Here is a 27,804-nt window from a genome sequence, read left to right as displayed (position 1 = left end):
TCAAGGTGACGAGCGCAATTGTAGTGCCGATTAGAGTTTTTGGGTTTTTTTCAAGAATCCTGAGCAGCACTGCATTGTAATAGGCACGGCGTATCAATTACCATCAGCTGAACGTCCTGCTCGTCTCGTTCGGGTAGCTCTGTCCGCCATCGGCCGGCAAAACCAGTTATTCGTGTACGCGAGTTAGTAATAGCCTTCCGTTTTTACTCTTTGGTTACGAAATTAAAGTTATCACTTTGTGTAGTGAATAAATTATTAAAAGTAAAGTTTGTATTTCATTTTATGATTATTAATAAAACAACTTCAAATATAAAGTCTTTAATTATAATTCAAATTGAATACATCGTTAGTCATAACTTGTACATAAAATATTTAACAAAATAAGTAATACGGTTTCCCAGTGTCCGTTCAAATTGTATTTCGAAATATAACGAGTCAGGGATATAACTAATAATATGTCTCTAGGATTAATCTTGGCTTTTCAAATAGCTATCCCATATTGATCCGAAATTGGTTAGTCATTGCGTGGATCAAAATTTCTTCATTACAAATCCAATATGGCGGATTTCCAAACATGGCGGACTAAAGTATGGCCAACGATACGAGGTAAAGAATATTAACAAAGTTTCAGGGCTTTTGCAAAATATTTTAATTTGAATAAATTATATGCAAATTATGTATTCTATATTCTAAACGCTGCAGCCGACGTCTGTTTTAGACAAACATGATTCATCGGAAGAGTCCGAATCGGCCGTATTTATGACAAAACTCTCAAATTCAATTATATCTCTCTAAATCTTTCAAAGGATGTCTAGAGCTCCCATGATTTCACAATTAAAATCAACAATAAACACAATAACAGCATAAATCAATAAGAAAACTAACAGCAACTGATTGATAATAAAAAAAAACAAAGTAAATATATATGGAAACGAAAATATATGAATCACTTCGAACGCAATCCAAACAGGAATGAACTTGACCACAAAATGGCGGACCAAATGTTGACAACTACGAAACACACAACGACAGCTGTCATCGCCCAACTGACGCCATTAGTGCGTACGAGTGATAGGGACAGAGATAGTAATCGGTCAGAAATGGTCCATTTGTTTACATTCTTTATCCCGTCTCGTTGGCCTTAGTATAAGTAATGGAGGATTAAAATCGAGGATTTCTTAGCGAAGTATATATAATAAATTCTATCTTTTGCATGGGAATATAAAACAAAGGATTAAAAATATCTTCAAAATTGATAACTATTTTGTTCGTATCACAATCATACATTTAATTATATATAATATTAATATACTGAGGTACATGTATAAATGAAATAAAATATGAAATAATCTGCATTATTACAATGCAATTAGAATAAACAATATATTTAAACAAAAAAGCGAGCCTCTACAATCTATGGCACATTCAAACAATCAGGTACAAAATGAAAAAAGTTGTTCTAGAAAGTTCTAGCTTACGCCGTCTCAATAGGATCACCACGAAAAAATTGTACCCATAAACTTTACTTTAAAACATTTATAAAAAATACACAACTTATTTAATTTCATTCTAGCAACATTTGACTAAAAATATAATATGTTCAATAAAAATACAACAGTTTAATATCGACCAGGTTATATACACGGCCATGTTTACACATAAAAGGTGTAATTTCACGATTTAAAGCTTGATATGTACTTTATTTACACATGTCACGATAAAAAATAATATTCTTACTTGGCACTCCATCCATAATTTAATACAAAAATGAGCGCTCAGGCAATTCTATCAATTCATTATTTATATGATATACGTACATTATATAAAAATTTCCAGTCGAATGATCTCACAATGCCTTTACCATCGTATCATAATACATACACGGACTAGTAAATATAGAAGGACTCCGCGCCGTGATATTAGCAAGTGAAGCACCTTTTTGCTAGTGTGTGCGGTTACGGGGTATACCAGTTTCACAATTTTCTCTCCCTTAAATAATCATATATCCACAAATAATTTTAAAGTATTGTTTTTACACTTTTTTCACAACGCACTACGGCATTTTTAAAATATTTTATTGTGACGCAAACTGATCTGTCACAGACCATGGCAAATCTCATAATGGCGGCCGATCGGCTTGTATTAGTGTAAGTGTGTGCGTGGGGCTATGTACTTACAAGTTTACCGGCTTGTTTTGGTGCCTCACTGTTATGTAAGGTGACACGTAGTCCTTATTTTTTTACTCGTCCGTGAATACATAGTCTAAGATCCAAATAGGAAACTACCTTCACTCATCCGTTTCATATATGAAAATAATTTTGTATCTTTTTTAGTATATTTAAAATATGTTGAGAATGAGTTGTCTTAAAAAATATTGCCAAGGTTATAATTTATTATAATTTCAACTAGAATTCAAAAAAAATTTTCCGCAGAGACCGATTTCGCGATCCGAACAATCACTATGTTCAGTTCAACTGAACTATATTGCAATCCGTACATCTTACTTTAGTGTGTCTTCGATATCCACGTAGTGGGGCGTACAGACCAAATCTAACAATACGATAATTTAAATCAAAATGTGACATTGAGAGATATATAACAATTCATAAGTCTTTACTTATGAATTGTTAACTTGATTAACAAACTTTTTAAACTTTACTAACTTTTAAGTAGAATTTTTTATTCAAGTAAATTAAAAATAGTTCATTAATATGCTACGGTATCTAAAACAGTCTTTTAATCACGAGAATACTGTACGTATGAGCGTTCTATCGCCGCAAATCAATACTATCTGGTCTGACGACAAATTATTGTTTCAACTCTATAGCGAACTTTTGTTAGAAACTAACAAAACCTAGAAAATAGATAACTTCTCTATACTTTAGTAATACAAGCTCCTTGGCAGATTCCAACCAATCCTGCTGCAGTGTTAGGAATGAAATTATTTCTATATCATATTATTAAACAGATGAGTGCAAATTATTAGTATTAACTGTTTAAAACTTACCAACACGATAGTAACAACGGAAAAAATAGTCAAGCAAACATCTTCATATTCTTAAAGCTTCATTCTTTCATTCGATATGTAATTTGTCTCTAAAACGATTGATATTAAAAAAATATAATATTTTTTTAGACAAAACGCCCAATTTAAGATTAAATATATCCATAAAATACTGTTTATCCAGTAAACAGATCAGTGAAGGTGGCTTCTGAGTCAGCTCCTGTACTATTATCTCAGTCTAAATATCTCACAAAAATTACATAGTATCACAAACCGCGCCATCTAGCCACCAAAATGTACAAAAGAGCAATGCATGAATTGTGCACCGATCTAATTTATTAGTTTTATTAAAGAAATCGCCCTTACAATATAATTACAACAGGTTTGTGGTAATCTGAATTAACTAATACAAGATTAATTGACATAAAACAGATTGTCTATTCAACTGTGAGTTTTATCATCGATTGGTACCACAGTGTCGCGATAGATGGCGTCACTTTGCATGGCTAACATTTTCTCCCCTTCCTCTAGTGAGATTGGCTGCCTTTCCTTGTGTGCTGAAAAAATAGCATATTAATGTCAGATTCTTGTTAAAATTCATACCACAGATCACAAATTTCAACAATTTTATTTTTTATGAGTGTTTTTGTGCAGAAATAGATGCTGTGGTAATATGTCCCTGGATGAACACTGTGATCAAGGCTTGGATCCCATTTAAAATTAATAATAATATTTAAAATCGTTTTTTCGTTCAGAGTGTAAACGGTAAGGGAGTGTCTAACTAATCCTTAAGTACTAACCGCTTAATTCCGCCACAGGCGAAACGAGATAAACGAACCTACGATAGTCCATCACTAAAATAAAACTTTGATCTATCAAATGACTCAGCGATGATTGTAGGCAAAAAAAGAACCCTTTTAATTAACCGGTTTATTATATGAAACCTTAGAATCGATTTCACCAATGACACTTCAAACTGAGATTACTAAACCTAGTTAAAATGCAAGTTTTAATCTCGATTAAACACAAAGCGATTTCACCCAATAATTCTAAGCGCGTTATAGCTAATTACATTTTTTTTCATTGTGAAATTCATGTTTCCGAGTCATGATTGTTAATACAACAAATATTTATGTTTAAAGCACTCCATTCTCGCATAGTGTCTAAATACTTTATGTGAAAATGATAAATATATTCCAAGGATGTTTGATTAATGCAACTTACCGGCCGCTCGTTTCGTGACGGAGTTGAACAGAAATGCGTGCGTCCCGGCCGCAAGCACAGCGACGACTGACAGCAGACGGAACGCGCCGCGCCCCCCCAGTCGACTGTACAGCTGACCCCCCACCAGGGAGCCGAGCGCAAAACCTAATGTACCCACATTATGTTTATTATGTAAATATTGTTATTATTTAATATATTATGCATTTTCATAATATATTCATCAATCATTCATCACATATTTATGTGACGTCAATGCAGGTAAGGTGTTATTTACTGACTTAATGATTATAGAAATGGAAGAGCGCAGGTATTGTCACCTAAAAGAAGGTCTAAACCAGTTATATCATGTAATAATATGAATTTGCTTTAATTATATAAAATATGTGTAACATATGATGACGACCTGTATAGCCGAGTGGTTAGCGATCCTACCTACTAAGCTAGAGGTCCCGAGTGCGAATCCCGGTAGGTGCAAGCATTTATATGATGAATATGAATGGTTGTTTCCGAGTCATGGATGTTTATATGTATTTATGTAAGTTTAAGTAAGTATATTGTATTAAATATATCATTGTCCTCCAACCCAATTGGCTGGATCTCTTGGCGTTGCGTAGAGACGTCGCTTCATTGTGTGTCTTCTACCGCATTTATCACGGGGAGTGTTCCGAAGAGCTGTTTAACGTGATTCCTGCCGCCGAATTCCACCTTCGCACGACACGCCACAAGTTAGGATATCATCCCCACCATCTGAATGTGTGGCGGTCTTCCACAGTGCGGTTTTCAAGGAGCTTTCTCCCTCGTATTACAAAGTTGTGGAATGAGCTTCCTTGTGCGGTAAAAAGCTTCAAAAAAAGCGCGTACACCTTCCTTAAAGGCCGGCAACGCTCTTGTGATTCCTCTGGTGTTGCAAGAGCATGTGGGCGGCGGTGATCACTTAACACCAGGTGACCCGTACGCTCGTTTGTCCTCATATTCCATAAAAAAAAAAAACCAAAACACAGGCTACATATTCCTAATTTGGGGCATGATAATTTGTGTAAAAAGTGTGTCAATAGTGTGTCAATATTATATCCTCACCAACACCGTCGTCCATTCCTGCTACTATCCCCTGCACGGTAGCAGAGTATCCCTCGGGAGCGACGTGCGCCGCGTATCCCACTATGGTAGAATAACATAGAGCGTATGTCGGCCCTTGCATTATACTCTGGAATTTAACAAAAGGTATTTATTTTCTCTACTCTTTGACGACCCATATAACTCAGTGGTTAGTGACTTTAGCTACTGAGTTAGAGGTCCCGGGTTTGAATCGAGCTAGATGCAAACATTTATATGATGAAAATGGATGTTTGTTTCCCAGTCATAGATGTTTTTAAGTATTTATGTGTGTTTAAGAATGTATATTATATTAAATATGTCGTTGTCTTTGAACCCATAGTACTATTGCCTATGCCTAGTTTGGGGCAAGATAAGGTAAAAGTATTTATATTATTATTAATATTATATTTGACATGTGTTATGTATGTTCTTAGACACTTTAGCGAATTTGTTAGAGCCTGTGATAGTCACAATATTAACACGAGGAACTAACATAAACTGTTACCTGGACACGTTTAAGTCGAGTTAGTAAGTTTTGATGATCCTAGAATATGTACAAAACAAATGTGTTACCAAATTAAAAAGAATTGTTATAAAACATTGTGTTGTAAAGGTTACTAAAACATAAATGACTTTCTTAATGATATCATAGATTGGGAATGGAGCGACCGCCCTCAGGCTATTTACTAATAAATTTTGTCGTCACGAAATTCAACTAAAAAAAGAACCCTGCAAAATTTGATGCCAATTAAAGAACTACCATTATTTAAAAAAAAACATTTAATATTTCTATAAAATAATCAATATCCGGACGACCGAGCCTTGCTCGGATTTATAAGAATGTACAAAACTTGAACAAAAATATAACAAGAAATAGGACATCTGGATTCAAACCGGGTCCTTCTGCTTTCCGGATCACCCAATGTCCCATCTCAGCTATTATAGTGTTGTATATAGTGGGGAAATTAACCTTTGTATTCTAATGTTATTGTAGCTGTTTCTCATTAAAACACGGATAAAACTTTTTTTTAATTGAAACCTTAGAGATAGATCGATTTATCCCCCGAAATCCCCTGTATACTAAATTTTATGAAAATCGTTGAAGCAGTTTCCGAGATTCAGTTTATATATATATATACTGTGCATTGTTATTAAAGGTTTCACTTCTATCGGCAGTCTCTACAACAGAAAATTTTATTTTACCTGTCTTTCTCTGCGCCTTTTTCCAATCCCCTGGTACCATTCTGAGACCCGTTTTTCCCATTTTTATTTTCTAGCTCAAAGTCCAATGGTATTTATAATAAGCTTACCTCAATGAAGACCAGATGCCAGGGATGCTGGATCAAGGATATCATCACCATCCGAAGACCGTAGCAGAACAGTGCGAACGTCATTGTGGTGCCGTAGCCCCATTTTTTTATAATTTTACCTGCCAACGTAATACACAGTGTTATGAACATGTGTTTTTATCGTTAATGTTTAATACAGTTAAAGTTTTTTATCTGCAGCGTATAAGTTTCGTAAATATGCCGCGAATACAAAAACCATGAATATGGAATGGTAATTAATAATTATATGGGATTATTGGGGATACGTTCGTAGGTGACAAACTAAGAGATATACAGGGTGTCTCAGAAAGAATGGATAATCCTTGAACCCTGCACGGGACAGCTCTCCAGCGCTCAGAAAAAAATAATTCCAAGTGATACTCTCACTCGCTCATATTCTACAAAATCAAGCTATTCTTGTCTTGTGTAAACAACATATGGGCTTGGGCCACGCTCATGTAGTAAATAGTTACCATCCCTAGTACAATAAAAAGGGACCCTTTTGTGGAACGATATTGTCAATGTTACCGTTTAAGACAAGATAAAATGTCATTTTACAATTATCTGTCTAAAGACAGTCGTATTTACTCTTTTTGCATCTTAATAGCAATAACTTCGTAGTGTTATTAAATAAAATGTATGAACTGAGCATTTTTTAATAGCTGGCCACTTACGTTTTCATACTTTTTTTTTACATGAAACACTCTCAAACTATGCCAAAATTATTTTGGTATCAAATTTCATGTCAAAAACTCAAGTTCTTATTTTGTTTTTGAAAAAAGTATCATAGATACTTATATTCTTTAATGTATTTCTAGTAGTCTATCAGGAATAAGATGACACAAACGCCACGAATTTCATTACTTTGTGGGCGTTGTGCACATGAATGTGAAGTAAAGTTAAAAAAACGTATGTTTTTCTAAAAAAAAACATATTTTGGGTATCACTTGGAAATATTTTTTTAGATATTTTTTCTGAGCGCTGGAGAGCTTTCCCGTGCGGGGTTCAAGGATTATCCATTCTTTCTGGGACACCCTGTATAAAAAAATTGACAATCTCAACTTTCACAAGGTTATCATTACACGGAACGGTGATATCAACAATAAATGCCCGACGCTCTAACCGATCTACCAACACAATATCAGGCTTATTAGCAATGATAGTTCTGTCCGTGATGATAGATCGGTCCCAGTAGAGCTTGACACGACTGATTTCCAGAACTGGCTCCGGGAGTATCCTTGATATAAGGGACTTTAAATGCACAAGATTATATTGAAAATCAAGTTGCTGATGATTAATCCTGGCTACTTGGTTGTGGTTGTGCAATTACTCTCCATTGGCAACACGAGAACAACCGGAAATAATGTATGATAGACACACCAGGATAAAAGGCATAAAAGGCATTTATTTTCTCAAAATTGATTCCTTTAGAATTCTTTTTGATGTCATTTCTTATACTACTACCGCTTCGGAAACAAATAGCGCTCTGAGAGAGAAGAAGCGGCACAAGAAACTCTCCCAACATTCTTTTTTTTTGCGCTCTTTTCAATAAAAATATACAATATTGTACAGTCATTTCTATCGCTATAAAATAATCACAATCTAGTCCCAGGCTGTCCGATCATTTAGATATTCAGCAGTGGAGTAATAGGATTTACGACAGAGCCATTTTTTTATAAAACATTTAAATTTATTTATAGATAATGCCTGAACAGTGGCTGGGACTTTACTGTAGAAGTGTATACATTTACCCTTAAAGCTATTATGTATCTTATGAAGCCTACTAGAATTAGTTACAAGCAATCCCTTATTTTTAGTGTTATAATAATGATGATGACATGCCCGACATGTGTCTACTGTGCGATCCGTCATGTTGTATTTCCGGTAGTTATTCGTCTTGATAGCTTCATCAGCAATTGCACAGACAAATCCTTCAGTTGCCCCAAAAAAGTCACGAAATCGTGACTACATCAGGCCCGTAGAGAGCCCGGTAAAACCGTCCATGAAGATATTTTCCCCTCCATACATTCAAGCAATCTTAAGTATCTAACTATCACCGGTTTTCGCCAGTTCTGTTTAGATGAAGAGAGCGGAGTAATCCTATTGTTTACTGCCACAATTTCTCGATGCATTACCCATTCTTTACGATTAGGCCTATCGCAGACGACAGACTATCCGTGACGCACTATTTATTCTGTAATAATAAACCATATATGCAGTAACGCAGACGACGCGCAAAAAGTCTGACACATAAAATATCCTCGTAGATCTGACAGACTGCGTTACACCGCGCCGTACAAAAAGTGCACCAAAAACATATAACGTTCGCGTAAACACGCGCTAACGCATACGACGCACAATTTAGTCTGTAGTCTGCACCAGGGGGTGCAACTTCCCTACATTGGCGCATGAAAAAAAATTACATTGAAAGTGCTGCCACCTATTCTATTAGATACGCTGCAACTTCACCACGATAGCAAAAAACTCACTTAACTTACTTATTAAAGACTTGACTATCGTGTTGTAGTCATTGAATTAACGGTGACTGCTGAACTTAATAAACGAATAATAATTTCAATATGCATTCAATACTGAATACGGTCTACAACAATAGTAAAAAGTAAAAACTATTAACATAATTAGCGCCATCTAGCGACGGTACGCTAAGAGCGCAAAAATAACGCAGCGCCATCTCTTGGCCTGGGTACACTGATTTTACAAAATAAAAACATGAGTTGCACATCTATCTCTAGTATATAGTGTATTGACGTGTATCATGGTGCTAGACATCGATGTATCGATGTTGATTCAAGAAATAGAAAACAGATCAACACTGTATGATACATTTTTGGCAGATTATCATGACAGAAATTTAAAATGAAAATTGTGGGATGAAGTGTGCAAATTTATTTGAATATAGTTTTAGAACTGAATGTTTAAAATGAAACAGTCCCTTTTAGTCCAGTCATTTAAGCTTATATTAGGTAAGAATCTCGGAATTCGAGATACCCAGCTGTAAGTCTGTAAATACTTGTATACTATATTATATAAATATTGTAGAATACAAAATTCTGAACCTTGTGCCTTTCGAACCCTGTGCCTCTCGAAAACGCGCCATATAATATTATATAGTTAATGAACTATCGATAAATCATTGATTATAAATATTTGTCAATTTTTATTAACTATTATATTATATATTATCATTTTCTTCGTGCATTAAATCTATATCTATTCAATAGTACTGATAACCGTTAAACATAACATCAACATTTCAAACGTGTATATTATCAGGTTCAAACTTGGTTAGGGCATGATTTGGAACTCCAGGTATGGGGTTGGGCAATGCGAAACGATTTTTACAAAAAAAGCACAAAAAAACGATTTTTGTGACCTTTGACCTTGAAATTTAATAGTTGCATACCCCCTACCATATGTAGGTTTTGAGACAACTTTTAGGGTGTCAATATACAAGTATTTACAGACTTATAGCTATCTCGAATTCCGAGGTGAACTTACTATAATGACAGGACTATTTAATAATCGTTCTGAAAGAACAGCATAAACTCAAAATTTTCTATTTCTTCTTCTTTTTTATATATCAAGTACGAAATAATACACCGCAATCTCTGTACTTCCACTGCGTGTACACCTCTACAGTTCTGCCCACAAAATGACCGAAAGTGTACGTCGTGTGCGTTGACTCTGTGTAATATCTGCGAAAGACATTTTGTGCGCAATGCAGACTTTTTGTGTGGCGCAGACTCGATAGCACAAAAAGTGTGTCATCTGCGATAGGCCTTATGCAGGTTTTTGGCACTTAAACTTGAGCATGGATGGTGCATACGGAATGTCATCAGTACTTTAGGGACCTTTCTAACTAGGGCGTCATCGATCGGTCTGAGTGCACGTAAGTAAGCCTTATTATTATTATTTCACCTGAGAAAAAGAAAAACAACAGTTCCCCGATGAAACTCTCAGCCGCGACCACCACGCCCTCTATCAGCTTTATTTGAGCCATGGAACCAGTCTGCTCCGCCAACTCTTCAAGGAACCTTCAATAGGAAATAAAATTATTATCAGTAGGCTTCATTGCACAGAATACCGGCTAGATTATGGGAGTCACTACGGCCCTATTTCTGCCTTGAAGCAGTAATGTATAAGCATTATTGTGTTTCGGTCTGATGGGCGCCGTAGCTAGTGAAATTACTGGGTAAATGAGACTCAACATATTATGCCTAAGCTGACGAGCGCTATTGTAGTGCGCACAGAATTTTTAGGTTTTTCAATAATCCTGAGCGACACTGCATAGTAAAGGGCACGACGTATCAATTACCATCGGTTGAACGTCCTCGTCGCTTATTGTTATAAAAAAATGATTTAATTAAAATTTTGCAACAGGGTAATATATAGTCTATATATTAAATGCAGTTTTTAATATTTTTTGCTTAAAGGACTCGCCAAACACAACGCGTTTTTAGCGCGCGTCAGGGCGTCAAAGCGTCCTGGCCTAGGGCTGCGTCATAGCTTCGCGTTGTGTTGTACTCAACAGGTTATAACCTGTCAAACAACGCTAGCGCGCTAACAGAACGCGACGCTCTGGTGCCGCATCATGACGTCGCGTTGTATTTAATTACAGAATATTGTTAGTTAGCACCGGGTGTGTTCTTCGTAAATAGTGAAACTGACTGAAAAGTTAATAGAATGTGTTAGGAAATACCCATGTTTGTATGACACAAGGAACAGTGAATACAAAAATGTAGTACATTTACGTATTGTGGGCTGAAGAAGGGAATGCAGTTCTTCAAACGACTCTCGTGTCATACGAAAGTATTAAAAAATGCGATCTTCATGTGAATAAGGATCCTGGCACATACGGTGATTCTCCAAATTCCTTCCTCTTCTTATTAATATCATGCACCCTTAATCGCTTACTTTGCGAACGTGATAACGCGTAAAGCAACAATAAATCCTCTTCATCCGAGTCACTGGACATCGTGACCAAGTACATGTAGTAGTACGTACGTATTCGAGGGACGACTGCTGAATAGCGTCGAAGCTGTCACACATAAAGTAAGGCGCTATAGCGTTACGCCCTGACGCGCGCTAAAAACGCGTTCTGTTTGGCGAGACCTTTATAGCGTCCACGCAGATAATGTCGCAAGCAGCAACTAGTAGGTAATAAATAGAATTAGAATTTATGGATCACACAAAAATGACATCTTTTTCTTGTGCCTCTCCACTACTGGAGGTTGGCCATCAGCTCAGAGAATTTTTCGCAGTCTTGCGCCAAGCGAAATAGTATTTCTACGCTTGCAATCTTCATCCTTGATGTTCATCCATTGATGTTACACAACCAGGACTTTTTTCTTCTTCCAGCGCGTCGTTTGCCCTCTACTTTGCCCAACATTATAAGTTGGAGCAGTTGGAATCTCTCGAGTCTCAAAACGTGGCCCAAATATTCAAGCTTTCTCTTCTTGACGGTTTACAGTAACACCCGGCTTCTGTGGACGCTCTTACAATCTAGACTCTGTGCCCAGCTGATACGAAGCATTCTGCATCATCTCACAGGCTTCGAGACCTTTCTGGGTGTCAGCTTTTGTCCAAGCCTCACTACCGTATAACCCTACTGGCCAGACGTAGCAGTGGAGTATTCTCAGTCTGAGCTTTATGGACAGTTTTACGGCTGCACAGAATCTTTTCCATCTTTTTTTCAAGGTTTGCTCGGGCAATTTTAAAAATGCAATGAATAGCTTAAATATAAGCCAATTGGTTGGGAATTCATTACTTAAAGTATTGTAAACTAGCTGGTGCTCGGTGCACTTCGCTTAGCATAAAAAATAATCGATAAAAACAAAACTTGTGTTTCTCGCGACGCCCGACAGAAGTGATTACTTAAACTAATCTAAGCACGGACGAGTAAAAAAAGAAGGACCCCGCGCCGTGATATTAGCAAGTGAAGCACCGTTATTCTAATGTGTGTGCAGTTACGGGGTATACTAATTACACAAATTTTTCTCCCTTAAATAATCATATATGGCAAATACTTATATAGCATAGTTTTTACACTTTTTCACAACACATGACGGCATATTTTAATAATTTTATTGAGACGCAAACTGATCTGTCACAGACGATGACAATTCTCATAATGGCCGTCTATCGGCCTGTAGTAGTGCAAGTGCGTGCGTGGGGCTATGTATTTACACGTTAATCGGCTTGTTTTGGTGCTACACTGTATTGTAAGGTGACACGGAATCCTTTTTTTTTTACTAGTCCGTGAATCTAAGTTGAACTATATAATATTAATATTGTTTAACTTGAGAAAAGCTTAGGTTTTACTTAAATTTGATGTATATTAATAAATATGATAATGTAAGGAAAGGTTATTTGTTAATGAAATCTTTTATCGACTATATTTATTAATAATAATATTCTAGCGATGCTTGTTTTGCACACCGTACCAAAGCGACGATGTGACGTCATCGACTTCACGTCCATAGCTGTTACCAGGTAGTAGGTACTCACCAAAACATGTAGTATATTATGAAGCTGTCAAAGGTGCCGGCGACCACGGCGAATACAATGAACACCACGACACGCGGTATCTTCAACACGTCGCGTAACGCCTTACCCGCATCATCGGGACTGCTTAATGAGGGTAGCTAGAAAAAAAAGTTATAATATTTAATCTTAGATCATTTATAAGTCCAAATAGACATTAGTGGCAGTTGTGAAAACGTGGGAAAAAAATGAGCTTGACCGTTCACCTCTATTTTGAGCAATGCCCGCTCACTTTTTTTATGATAGTAAGGGATGAGACGAGCAGGACGTTGCTGATGGTAATTGATACGCCCTGTTTATTACAATGCAGTGCCGCTCGGGATTCTTGAAAAACCCAATAATTCTGAACGGCGCTACAACTGCGCTCGTCACCTTGAGACATAAGATGTTAAGTCTCATTTGCCCATTAATTAAGGTGAAGGTAACACAAGGTGGCATATAAATCACGGTTGTTTTCATCGGTTGTCTAGCAGCAATAGGCTCTATCTAAACGTATAAGTTACCTAAGCTTTTTACACTGTGATGGTTTTGAACAGAGACTTGACGAAAGCTGGTAAGATAAAAGAACATCTCTTACGGAGATACAGAAAGATAGACATTGAAAACGAATCTATTGTTGTTACTGTAACAGATTTTGATTGACAAGTCGTACACAGTGTACAAACAAATTTGGTCCCTTCACCAATGGTATCTCTTCCGGGGGTAATACGTCACAACAGCCGATTAATCACAACGCGTCATTTCATACGACGAGGGCATAAAAGAGCCATTTTCGGCACATGTAATTCGGTCTCGTGCCAGAGTTTGGCGAGTCAACATGTCCTGAGGATGCCTCGTGTAGAGGCGAAACACGTGTCGAATTGTTTAGAGACAAATATTGGCGGAAATAACACTAAAGAAAACTCAAAACATTTGGATAATTTTGGATTTCCGCAAAGTAATGCCCACTTCAATAAAAAAGTCGTAAACAGTCAGCCACGCGTGGTATTAACTTCTTAGTATTTTTAATATAGAAGTAATCTGTAGAGGCTAGTACATTGTAATTCTGTGGTCTTGAACATAAGCACGGTTAACAGTAAACGTAAAGTGACTTTGACATGGGAAGAAAAATGTTAAGACACTCCCAGCTCATCTTTTAAATCCTATAACAACTTAGCCTACCAACTTAATATAATATTATATAATTTTAGGTGGCCTGCGCAGAACCAGACAGTGGGAGGCTCCTTTGCACAGGATGTCTTTTAACAGCGCCTATTTCTGCCGTGAAGCAGTAATGTATAGGCATTACTGTGTTTCGGTCTGAAGGGCGCCGTAGCTAGTGAAATTACTGGTCAAATGAGACTTAACATCTTGTCTCAAGATGACGAGCGCAGTTGTAGTGCCGCTCAGAATTTTTGGAGTTTTTCAAGAATCCTGAGCGGCACTGGATTGTAAAGGGCAGGGCGTATCAAATACCATCAGCTGAACGTCCCGCTCGTCTCGTACCTTATTTTCATAAAAAAAAGACAAGAACCATGCACCTATATCATCTATAAAATCTACTTTAAAAAAGAGAAGAAGTCTCACGGTTAGCGCCCTGCAGCTAGTCAGATCAACGGCAGTAGCCACAATTGCAATTATAAAAGCCGGAGTGAAGTCCTTATAGGTCCCGGAGTAGACATCGACCAGCCAACCGCCCAATAAGGCCGTCACGCCATAGCCCACAGTTCCCCAGGCACGCTGCGATCCATACCTGGAGCCTCTGTCTGAACCTGGAAATTAAATTTTCATTTCTCATACTCGGAAAGTAGTGGAAATTGCTGCTTCCCTCCGTAGAGAGGGAAAAACTCATACAAATTACTTCCCACCCAAGGGCCGGAATAAACTTTGAAAATAGAACTGCTGTCAGCTATGAAGAGTTTTATGTAAAAAAAAAACTAATTAAAAGAAATGCCATGTGACTTTCTAAACAGCCAGTGTGAACTTAGCGCAAACTTCTTTGAGCGGAATAAGCCGCAACAATTACGCGGTAAGTTCCATATTTGAAATTTAAAAAGTCGACATAAATTGGCGGGATACTAATCTGTGCCTAGATAAACAACTAGTTTTATTTTCCTCATATTTGAAATGAAAAGTAGAGTGTTTAACACGGGTAAAAAAATTTCAATTCCTACTCGGACTATAGCCGACCTCGCTGCGCTCGGGCGTCTAAATACCTTTACTTGACTTTATCTACACCCATAATATGAATCCTCTATAAAAGTTTCTGAAACAGTTACTGCTAACATTAAAAAAGCCAGTCCTAGTAACCATAATATCATGCAAAGGAGTGTTATTATAAAAACAGATGATAGAATGTTGTACTGAATTTCATTACAACACTCGTTTGGATGATGTAATGGTAATTAGGACATTGGGTGTTTTGATGTTGGCAATAAGCTAACTGTTCTTTAATAGAGGATTTAAAGTATGGGTGTAGATAATAGTATTTATCAACACACTTGTTCGTAAAGTAAGCCTTATTACATCGTTCTTAGGGTCAAAAGCCGAACTACCTATAACACACACGTGCATAATAATATTACACACTAGTGCAATATAGAATTAGACTGAGTCAGGGACTACGCCTTTTGTATGTGAGTGCCGGAATAAACGCGTTAGCACCGGCGTCAACTCAGGGGCACACGTTCTAAGCACGATTGGAGAAATGCCATCCGGCCCGCTCGACTTACTGACGTCCAACGAAAACAGAGCTCGCCTAACAGTTTTCTGTCTGAACTGTAATTCATGCATAGAGCTCTGACACCGCGGGATGGTCGGCGGTGTTTTTCCGTTGTCGTGAAGAGTCGAGTTGGAGGCAAAAAGAGCGCACAGGAGATCGGCTTTCTCTTTTACCGTATGGGCCAGGGTGTTATTCCTCATGTGCAACGGCGGCAGGGACGGCTGAAATCACCCAAAACTACGATTTCAGCGGGACCTGTAGATACAGGCATAGATACGGACGCGGTCCTCAAAATCGACAAGGAGCCAGAGAGTAGATAGGCCCCTACCCTCAAAATTGCCAAAACGGCGACAGCAGATATCCTCCCTCATATCAGACATATACCCCGGCACGAGGCAAAAAATTGTGTTTAATTTTGTACCCGGAGTACGTTAAATAAGACGTATCGTTAGGTCGAGATATCTGCGTCTCCGTAAGGAAACACAAGGCCGTCTCAAGGTGGTGGGGGTGGGGGGCTGTGGCCTCCGGTCCTCGACACTAACCAGTACAAAACATAGCGACACTAGGCCGCTACTTCACGCCGGTATTCAGTGCGAGTGTGTTAATTAACCCTGACAAGTCTGGCCCGATGCTGACGTCATGGGACGGCAGCGTGACTCTCCCGCTTCTAAAAAGCCCACAGTCGCCTCTTACAACACCCTTGGGCCTGGGACTCCCCTATTCTTTTTACGCCCCCGGGAAGTACAGGGCAAATAATATAAATACATGTTTATCTTCCCCTCGCAAGTGTGTTGAACAATTGCGTATGAAACTCGTGATCAACTACTCATTAGACACTCAGCTGATTTACGATTACTGCAACCCACAGCCTCGTGTTTAATGAGCTACTTAGGTCATTTGTATCTTAATATTCTATTATGTGCACGAGTGTGTGTCATAATAACATCACATAAGATGTTATGTCACATTTGCCCAGTAATTTCACTAGCTACGGCGCCCTTCAGACCGAAACACAATAATGCTTACACATTAACTGCTTCTCGACAGAAAAAAACCCCGTTGTGGTACCCAATTACGCTGTACTAAGGAACCTTCCACGGGTAAGATGTGTGGTGATGACTAAGGGTAATCACCTGCCATTAAGTGGTACCCGCGGTAAAATACTTATGATTTACATAAAAAGTCGAAAAATCTAAAAGAAAAGATAAATTACACTTCTACTTACCTAGCACATCGAAGCACACAGCGTCTCCGATACAATTTGCAACGTTAAAGGCGACCGTTCCCAAGCACATCAGTATCACGAATGCCCAAAACGTCACAGTCAAATAAAAGCTACCCTCAACTTCAACATCCGCCATTTTGATTACGTCATCGCTGCCATCCAAACCAGTCTTCAAGCTCGACATATTACGAGCACTCTCATTTAACAGCCCTATTGTTTCTTCGTAGCATAACAAATTACAATCACTGCCTGGGATACACGTTACATCTCCCTCGCGCACACTATCCAAGTCCATATGTAAGAGCGAGCAAGTCGTATTCGTCACGACACCGTCTATATACATCGTATTTATGTACGTAGCATTTGACAAGTAGACAATGAATTTTTTATCCGTAGTGCAGTTCCAATGACAGTTGAATCTGTCAATAAGGTCATCAGACTTTTCATATTTCTTTAGATAAATCGTGTCGTTTAGTGGATATATGGATTCGAGTAGAGGTTCAGGAATCGAGGGTTCTTCAGGCATAGGTAGGAACCAAAAGCCACAGTATGATCCGGACATTGTAGCTATGAGTAGCATAAATACGAGTTTTCGATGGTTCTGAAATTAAATTATGCGCAGTTATAAAACTGGTATGTATGTGTTACCGGATAAACCCGATTTTAGGACAAACTGGTTTTGCCTAGGCTAAATCCGTTCATCTTTAGGCGATAGGATAAACCGGTACAGACTAGGTAAAACTAGTTTTTCCTATCGGCCTTTGGACAAAGACATCCTAATAATTCTGCCTTGAAACGAGTAGAACTAATATAGATTAGGCTCAACTAGATCAGCCTAGACTAAATGAGTTTATCCAAAGGCCGATATAAGACTGGTTATATCTCAATATTAAAACAACAATTATCGGTCCAGTTTTAAAAATGCTATCCGAAAAACTATATTTTTTTTTTGAGATTTTAAATGCTTTACAAAATATTAAACTTGGCTTACAGGGAGGCAAACTAGGATTTGAATTTTCATATAATTATATTCATATTCAAATGTGAATACTTACTGGCCAAAAATCTACGACATATCCGAATATAGGCTTCGCTGCAGCCCACAGCAGGGGTAGTACTGCAGTCACCAGCCCCATCACACCTGGCGACACTCCCAGCTGTCTCCCGAACACGTTCATCTGCGGCAGCAGTGGACCCAGAGCTGGAAAGAGGAACAGCTCCTTAAAGTTATGAATTGAAGTTTCAAATTTTTTCAAAATAGAATATGAAATCACTCATTGAAAGTCAAAAACTACCACCCATTCGAAAAAGTATGCCTCAGACCTGAGAAGAACGATCGCAAGAAACTCAGCGGGCTTCTTTTTTTACATGCTTTATATTAGCTTCACTTGTATGTTTGCATGTTTGAAACCGACTTCTTTGGGCGCGATTTTGACCCACTTTAAACGGCTAGATTTCGTTCATACTTTGTAGATTTATCGAGGACCTATGACATTACACTAATTTGATAAAATTATTCAATTTATCAATTGCAAAATATGATTTTTGTTAATTTATATAATGTTTAAATAAATAAATCACTAATAAGCGCCATCTAGTAATTTATTGTAAACTACAAAGGAAACGCGCGACATGTCAAGACAGTTCCACAAAATTAAAGTATCTAATTCGTTTAGAAGCGAATAGATGGCGGTGAATTTATATTTCCATTATAAATTATTAATGCGTGATTTAACTGAGCTAATTATTATAAGAGCTAGTTCGGGGATCTCGGGCTAGCTGAATTAAGTGATCATTCAATAAAATTTGGCAGAATAGAAAAATTATAGGGTATTTTCCGTAAACCTAGATCAAGGCTATTTGGCAGGTTATACCGACTTATACTAGGAGTATATGGAAATCTCTGAAACCTATACATTTGTAAGTAAATTATAAACAAATATGCAAGGAACGGTGGTTAAAATTTTGAATTAACTAACCGTGTCATGTAGAGTATCGTACGAAAGGGCTTCATTGGCACAAGCTTAAACAGATTTGAACTATTTTTTGATGATTATAGTTTTCGATTTATGATGAAGAATGAAAAGTTAGGTAACTAATAATATATACGGACCCTCGGTGGGCGAGTCCGCCTCGTCTTTTTTTTATTTTTTATTTTAGCGACTATTAATAAATAATATATCTATGGTTGACTAATTAATTAAGTAACAATACTTAAGGACCAATCTAACAAAGTCAACTCGCACGAAGACCGAAGAAAGAATTACCTATAACCCGGTCAACCTAACTGGGGGACCTGGCTCGAATGATAGTTTTAGCAAGTACGGTCAGCAATAAAAACTCAACAAAAGCAGTTTAAATCATGTTGGCCAGTAAGAATAGAATTTAATCTCGCACTAAATATCTTATCCATCTCGGAAACAATGCACTTTAGGGCAAACTTATTTGAAACATTATGGCAGAAAATAAAATTTCAAATCTTTTTATTTCCTGTAAACATTTTATGGCTCATTTACTGAAACAGTTTTTCTGTCTTGGCCGATAACTCTTAAAATATTATATTAATAAAAAATTGCATTATACTTTTTTATAGATCAGCATAATTTCTACAACTTTTGTATAAACTTTTTGAAGTTTATACTTCTTTAGGCGCGGTGGAGAAAAATGCTGCGACTGAATTTTTACGATGCGCGCGCACACCGACACCTGAATTCTACATCGTGAAGTTAGTTCTAGGTGGCATGAAAATCGATAACTTTGTTCAAGTTGTATATTCTAGTATTTTTATATTTAGAACACGTGTTTCGTAACACATACACTACAATTAAACTTAAATTTCATATACGACGGTGATAAATTCACTATAACCTTATAATAATTTATCTATCTATCTATATATGTTGAATATTAGTGATAAAACTGATTTGAATGAACTGTTTTGAGTGCATTTATCGATTTGATAATTTATTTACATCGTTAATTAAAGATTATTACATTATTATCTAAAAATATTTATTTTTCGTTTTGTTTTATTTCTGGTGTACTAACAAATTTTATGTATAAATAAATAAAAATTCTATACTTGTTTATATTAACTTTAAATGCTGAATGTTTATACTATATTTGATCTTAACTATTTGTTAAAATTTGATTTATTTTTCCATACTCCAAAGAAGTATAATTTCTAACGCGTGTACATAAGTACACACTCTTTTTTTTTTCTAACGTACATACTGTTTGAATTTAAGACGTTCAATGTTGGACCAGTGGATAGTAATGAAATTTTTATATTTTATTTTATTCCGTAAAGCAAAAAAAAATATTTATTAATTGTGTTTATTTTCAGATGCTCTACTAAAATATAGGAAAACTAGCCTAATAGTATTATAATGAATATTAATCTACTGGTGTTCAGTGTACTAAGTTGCTATCGCTACTAACAGGACGACGGCGGAGTGGGGATTGCGGAGAATGGTCGCTTCTCGACTCAGCTCCCGAGTTAGGTTGACATGGTAGTACTTCCTTCGTCTAGGTACTGAGAGCTTATTAGAACAAAGAAGCTTGAAAATAATTTTACTCCGATGAAATAAATATAATAATAACTAAGATTTGAACAAAATCATCATGCGCGTCGAATTTATGGCGGAATAGTTCGCATAACTTGAGGGAATTTTAATTAAGTTTGTAAGTAAGTAAGTAAGTATATCTTTATTTGGAACAAACACTACAAATACACGTGAACATTTACAAAATATAATAACAAATAACATGAAAAAACTTATTTAAACAATTACTATAATATGCTTAATCTAATTAAAACTAAAATGCATTAATTACTAAAGTAAGGCTTATTCTATATCAACATAATAAGGTGGTGTTTGCAGTGTTATGTCCCAAAAAGGTTTGCTACTCAGCATATTAGTTGGGTATCACCCATCACTGATTTTCAGTAGCTACCTTGAATAAGGCGGCTGTCGCGATTACAGCCACAAGTGCTTCCATTATTAAATACAATAATTATGTAATAAATAAATAAATTATAGTACTCAGTAGTAGTAGGGTAAAAAAATGATATTATAGTAGATGGCTAGGTCGTAACAGTTATAAATTAGATATATATATTGATTATATAATATATAAAATTCTGTGTGTCCCGGTTTTTCTTACCAAATTCCTCCGAAACATTTGCTTCATAAGAGGCATTTAGATAAATTGTCTCTAGTCATAATCCGTAAGACTTAAATTAGCTCCACCGATTGTCACCATACGAAGCAACTGGGCAAGTTGCTAATTGCCTAGAACTGCAACTGAATAGTGGCATGTCGTATCACTCGACACTCGCGTGATACAAATACGCTATGCAATAAAATTATGTTTATGTGACGACTTTACACAATAAGAGGAAATAATATTTGCTTATTTCACAGCATGCTATTTTCAAGCCAAACAGGATTAAAATGATATCACATAGCAACGGGTATAGATTTAATAATTTAAGTCGCGACTTGTTTACCTTAGTTTGTTACTAATAGTTGCTTCTTCTAGATTGTTCAAAATCGCGACGTAATTGCCTTTAACGAACAGTTTTAAAAAGTTTAATTGTTCTTTAACAAGTTTCTTGGTCGTTTTATGGAATGGGATTACAAATAAGCTTAAGAGTTGCCTGATCAACATCATCTGTGCACCGTACACTCTTGCAACACAAGAGGAATCATAGGAGCGTTTGTTTTCATGGAAAAGGGTCACACATTAAGTGATTACCAACGCCCACATTCTCTTGCAACACCAGAGGAGTCACAAGAAGGTTGCCGGCCTTTAAGGAAGGTGTACGCGTTTTTTTCGATGGTATCCATGTCGTATCATCTCTGATCACAGAAGAAAACTCATACCACAGCATTGTAGTATGTGGAAGAAAGTTCCATGAAAACCGTACTGTGAGACATCCAGTGGGGATGATACCCTAATTTGTGGCATGAGAAGATGGAATTCGACGGAAGTAATCAGGTGGAACAGCTCTGCGGAACACTCCCCGTGATAAATGCGGCGTAGGACACACAATGAAGCGACGTCTCTACGCAACGCCAAGTGATCCAGCCGGTCACAGAGCACTTGGTCCCCGACAATTCTAACTGCTCTGCTTTGCACGCAGTCTAATGGATCAAGCTAATACTGGGGTGCACCAGACCAGAGATGACAGCAATACCCCATATGAGGCCGGACCTGCGCTTTGTTGAGCCCAAGAACGTGGAGCGGCTTGAAGTATTACCGTGCCCTATTTATAACGCCCAGCTTCTTCGAACCCAATATGACTTTGCCCTCCAGATGACCGCGAAATTGGCAATCGCTTGAGATTTCGAGACCCAGTATTCCGATAGTAGGCGAGACTTTAAGGAAAGTTAAGACCACAGTAATGTTTGTTGAAGGTGTCCAACAGATCATTGGTATGCAGAAGAAACAGTGTAGGAGATGATGATAACAGCCTTGGGGCATTCCAGCGTTCACGGGCTTCAAGTTCGAACGATAACAGTAACCAGTATAACTTGCTATAAAGGAACGGCTTCACAGTATACTACATTGACGTCACACTGTACAGTGGTCGCAGTGCATATCGGAACATACCCTAAATTAATGCATTTTGACGGATACTTTTTCTTATACAAAGATGATTTTTCCTCTACCCTCCAAACTCATTTTATAACTACAAAAATATCTTATTGTTAGTGTAGTTTAGTAACATGCAGATTGTAAGCACAGTCTAGAGTTTATACCCGCCCTCCACCCAAGAACCGTCAATTTATGAATTTCCGAATATAACGCCTAACTCAATATATGTGTCTCTCTTTTATTTACACAAAATCTGTATCTGTTGTACATTTGTTGGGTGAGAGAAAATGATAGTAAACAATAGTCGCTTTCTCAGCTAATACGTTGATATTTCTCAGTAAACTGCGATATAAATGACATAACAGTCTTATCACACGATAATTTTAATCATTTAAGTACAGTTAGTACTGTATTATCTTGTAGTCAAGTCCTTAATGGCCTCTGTATAGTCATTCTTTGTTCTCACTCATATTCAACCAGCAATTTAACAGCAACAACTTAAACTTATCATTATGATGGCATAGCCGAGACAGCTCTAGAAAAATGCACGATGGATAAACGGTTCTGACAACAGAACTCGCTTTAGTATAAGACTGACTACACTTTTACCAGTGGGAGGCTCTTTTGCACAGAATACAGGCTAGATTATGGGTACCACAACGGCGCCTATTTCTGCCGTGAAGCAGGAATGTGTAAGCGTTATTGTTTTTCGAACTGAAGGGCGCCGTAGCTAGTGAAATTTCTGGGCAAATAAGACTTAACATCTTATCTCTCAAGGTGACGAGCGCAATAGTAGTGCCGCTCAGAATTATTGGGTTTTTCAAGAATTCTAAGCGGCACTTCATTGTAATGGGCATGGTGTATCAATTATCATCAGCTGAACGATCTTTTCGTCTCGTCCCTTATTTTCATAAAAAAAAATATACTAATAAACAAAAAATTTCGCTGACATATCGCCTGGTAACAAATACCCACCAAAGAGTCGAGTAGAGGACCTCCTTTGTGCAGTCGGTCGAAAAGGTTGAAAGAAGTAATAAATCAATTTGGATTATTACAATACCATCAAACATTCGCGCCATTCTCGTCCGTTGGTGACAAAACCCGCTGAATATAATCTATAGCTAACTCCCCAATATTACAAAGGATATTAACTATTTGGGGAGCGCCATTCATATTAACATTCTCGTGAGACCTGCTAATAGAATCTACAGCTCAATTAGACACTATAATACAAAGATGATATTTGCGTGCTACTCTTCAAAGGGCTACAACCTCTATGAGGACATGCGAGCCTAGTACAAGTTAGTCTACGTGACACCCACAAACGTTGAATTTTTTCGCAGGTTTGCGGTTTTTATGGATCTTTCCTACAAGTATACTTGTAATCTGTGGAATGAGCTTCGATTTTCGAGCTTCGGTACCTTAAAAAAAAGCGCGAATATTGCTAAAAGGGCGGCTCCTTTTACTCAACTGTGACGCTGCACGATTACGAAAAACAACCGGACAAGTCGGACTTGCCTACAATGAGTTCCGTACATACGGTTACATACAGTACATACGGTTACATTTCATTCAATTTCAAATATTTTTTTTTCAAAATAGAATATGATATCACTTATTGAAAGTCAAAAACTACCAGCCATTTGAAAGAGTATGCCTCAGAGCTGAGAAGAACGGGCACAAAAAAAAATTGGGCTACTTTTTTTTCATAAAAATGTGGTTACAATGTAATGTCGTACAATAAAACTTATTGTATTCACGGAACGCGAGAGGTCGCGGGTTCGAGGCCCGCATCGTTCATAAAATTTGTTTTCAGTTTTATTTGAGTTTAAAACTAATTATTTTATAGCATGAGGGTGGTCGCTCCCAATCTGTGGTATCATTATGAAAGTAATTTATGTTATAGTAACCTTTACCACACTTAAACATTTTTTAACAATTCTTTTGAATTTCATTATACATCTATTTTGAAAATTTTCTGTGACATTGTTGTAAAAGTATAACCCCGTTATTCATAATGGTCCGCTAACTTTAAACAGCCGCTAAGTAGTTCATTTTGACTTAGGTCAATAGAAGAAGACAGAGCGCGAATTAGCAATGCTTTAAGTTAGCAGACTATTATGAATAAGGGGGTATATGTACAACACCCCACAAAAGACTTACTAACTTGACTTAGCCGAGTAGTAACCATTAAGATTATCTCTGTTTCTGGTGTTAAAATTATTGTTATGACAGTTTCTAGCAAATTCACTTATGTGCCTATATACATATACATAACATTATCAAGAACATATTGAGAAGCAACAGTTAAAATGTTTATTTGTTTAAATTTTACGCTCAATATTCTCTTAGGACCTAGGTTATTAATAGTTCAATAGCCCTCTTCTGCAGCACTATTGCATTAATATCGACAGTGTTGCCCCATAGCAATATACCAATTATTACCATAGGACATCTAATATATTAAATTCTCATGTCGCGGTGTGTGTAGTTAAACTCCTTCGAAATGGCTTGACCGATTCTCATGAAATTTTGAGTGCATATTGGGTAGGTCTGATAATCGGACAACATCTATTTTTCATCCCCCTAAATGTTAAGGGTAGTCCACGCCAATTTTTTTTTTGACATTTTTTTTTAAATTTGTTTGATTATGAGTCAGCATTAAAAAATTCATACAACTTTCACCCATCTACGATCAACAGGTACTTTTGTATCGCGATTTTAATATAGGCAATACAACGTTTGCGGGGTAGCTAGTCTAATATATATAAAATTCACGTGTCGATGTGTTTGTAGTTAAAATCCTCCGAAACGGCTTAACCGATTCTCATGAAATTTTGAGTGCATATTGGGTAGGTCTGAGAATCGGACAACATCTATTTTAATTTCATCCCCCTAAATATTAAGGGTGGTCCACGCCATTTTTTTTTTTAATTTGTAGATAAATTATTTCTTTTTTTATGATACAACTTTAAAAAATACATACAACTTCAAATTTTCACCCGTCTACGATAAACAACTATTTTTCTATCGCGATTTTTATATTATGCTGTTTTCTGTTACATCCACAGACCCGCAATAGGGTTGCGAGATGGCAATGTATTTTTTTATTTATTACTTTATATGGCAATACAACATTTGCTGAGTCAGCTAGTAATACTATGAAAATAACTAAAGTAAACTAGTCGCATCTACTCGTTGTCATAAATCTACCTAAATTATATTCATATAATATGAATTATGTATTGTGAAGATATATAAGTGTTAACAATATGTTATGTTTTTAAAGTGATAACCCTCACTTCTAGGATTAATACACAAATAAAATTTGAAAAACAAAATTTTATGAATGATGCCGGATTCGAACCCACGACCTCCGGCGTTCCGTGCCGGTGCTCTAACCAACTGAGCTAACCGTTCGAGTACCGCCTCGTTATAAAATTCTGTTTACTTTGTTCGACTCTTTGTTCCCCCCACTCCTTTTTCAGATCTATATCCCATATGGGTAAATGACAAAGTAGATACTATATACTGGTACTACATACATACTGCTATGTCCTTAAGGAGGAGGCTTCAATGAATTCTATAAGTAATTCATGTCCACATGCAGACTTCTTAGTTTTAGTACTTAGGATGCAGAACTTTGCATTTATTTTGCATGTGACTATGAGTTTCATTTTTTTTTTTGGTTTTATTATGCGTATCACATTCAATGTTGAATTGAGAGGTATAGAATTCAAGAGGTACCTACCATCGTAAAGTAATTTCGACCTTACCTTACCAGATTTGCAAACTACTTGTTTGCAAAACAAAAACCTACACTGTTTGAGTATATTCGAGAAGAATGATTAAGTCATTCAGTAACTGTGGGATAAAGTGAACATTCAGTGTGATACCTACAACAAGATTAAGCTAGTGTTCTATTGGTGATCAGAAAAAAAGTTAGAGGTATCTAGCGAGGGCCTTAGATAATTTATAATATGTCTAGATATAGCCTCATGCCGCTAGATAGCCAATGAAAACAAGCAAGGTTTATTAATTTAAGTTGTGTGGCAAGCTATGTCACTTACTGTTAGTGTGTGTGTGTGCTTTTCTCAAAATAGAGGTTAACAGTTAACCTCAATTTTTTTCGACATTTTCAAAACAGTCGCATTCTATTAGATCAATAAAGCGAGGGTCATATTTTTTCTATTTTTATTTTATATATTTATTGAGATTCAACAATGGTTATTACAAATTACAATATTTGACTTATAATTATGCAAAGTTACAAAGGTCTTATTAGTAAACTAGCTGACCTGACAGACATTGTTCTGTTCATAATAAAAAAAAAACTCTTGCAGATGGAATTTTGGAAAATCTTTGCTAGCTGACCTCAACTTGGTGAAAAGAATAATCCTACCAAATTTCAAGTCTTTAGCTCTAATGGTTCCAGAGATATCATGATGAGTGACTATATACATGGAAATCTCTTATATATATAGATTTATTAAGATTTAAGGTAAATATCATATGTGTTATTCACCTTATAATATTCGTAATTCATATAATGATGGTGATTACTAGTATTTAAAATGTTATTATTATGATCCATAATCATACAGTTACATACAAATGATTTAAGTTTTCTTTAGTGTTAATTCCGCCAATATTTGTTTTTAAAACAATTCGACACGTGTTTCGCCTCTACACGAGGCATGCTCAGGACGTGTTGTCTCGCCAAAGTCTCGTGCCAGATTTAAGAAAACTTAAATCATTTGTATAATTATGGATTTCCGCAAAGTAACGCCTAATTCAATAAATACAGTTACATTCCCAATATTCAGTCTATCTCTTACTTGAGATAAAAATCGTAATTATCGTTGACATTTCTGTCCTAATAAACTTATAGACGGTAACTCATCTTATCTGTACACACTGTCTGTCAATGGGACGACGTATAGCTTACCAGCAATAGAAGTTTGTATGGAAATTACAATTCACACGTCCCAATATAAGGCGATAAGAATGACTTATTGGGTATATTGGGACAGCTTCAGATTATTGACAGCTAATTACT

General features: G+C 36.6%; 1 protein-coding gene across 2 annotated transcripts in view; it reads right to left on the bottom strand.

Moving 5' to 3' along the window:
• Positions 1-302: 302 nt before the first annotated feature.
• LOC126973386 (major facilitator superfamily domain-containing protein 6) overlaps positions 303-27,804 on the bottom strand; it is a 28,434-nt gene continuing 932 nt past the window's right edge. Inside the window, exons 1-10 of one of the 2 annotated variants that reach the window (XM_050820633.1) lie at positions 21,309-21,407; positions 18,197-18,342; positions 17,142-17,742; positions 14,782-14,966; positions 13,180-13,316; positions 10,591-10,706; positions 6,634-6,752; positions 5,306-5,432; positions 4,229-4,372; positions 303-3,561 (exon numbers count right to left, since the gene is read on the bottom strand). In XM_050820633.1, the coding sequence (XP_050676590.1) occupies positions 3,446-3,561; positions 4,229-4,372; positions 5,306-5,432; positions 6,634-6,752; positions 10,591-10,706; positions 13,180-13,316; positions 14,782-14,966; positions 17,142-17,742; positions 18,197-18,319 (1,668 nt within the window). In that variant the 5' untranslated portion in view covers positions 18,320-18,342; positions 21,309-21,407 and the 3' untranslated portion in view covers positions 303-3,445. Of the gene's footprint in view, positions 3,562-4,228; positions 4,373-5,305; positions 5,433-6,633; positions 6,753-10,590; positions 10,707-13,179; positions 13,317-14,781; positions 14,967-17,141; positions 17,743-18,196; positions 18,343-21,308; positions 21,408-27,804 lie in introns of those variants that run through there. The other variant, XM_050820632.1, reaches the window with a different exon arrangement.

Source organism: Leptidea sinapis, chromosome 29 (genome assembly GCF_905404315.1).
Source record: "Leptidea sinapis chromosome 29, ilLepSina1.1, whole genome shotgun sequence".
NCBI lineage: Eukaryota > Metazoa > Arthropoda > Insecta > Lepidoptera > Pieridae > Leptidea > Leptidea sinapis.
The sequence above is the reverse complement of the archived record's forward strand: the minus strand, read 5'-3'. Positions and strand labels throughout refer to the sequence as shown.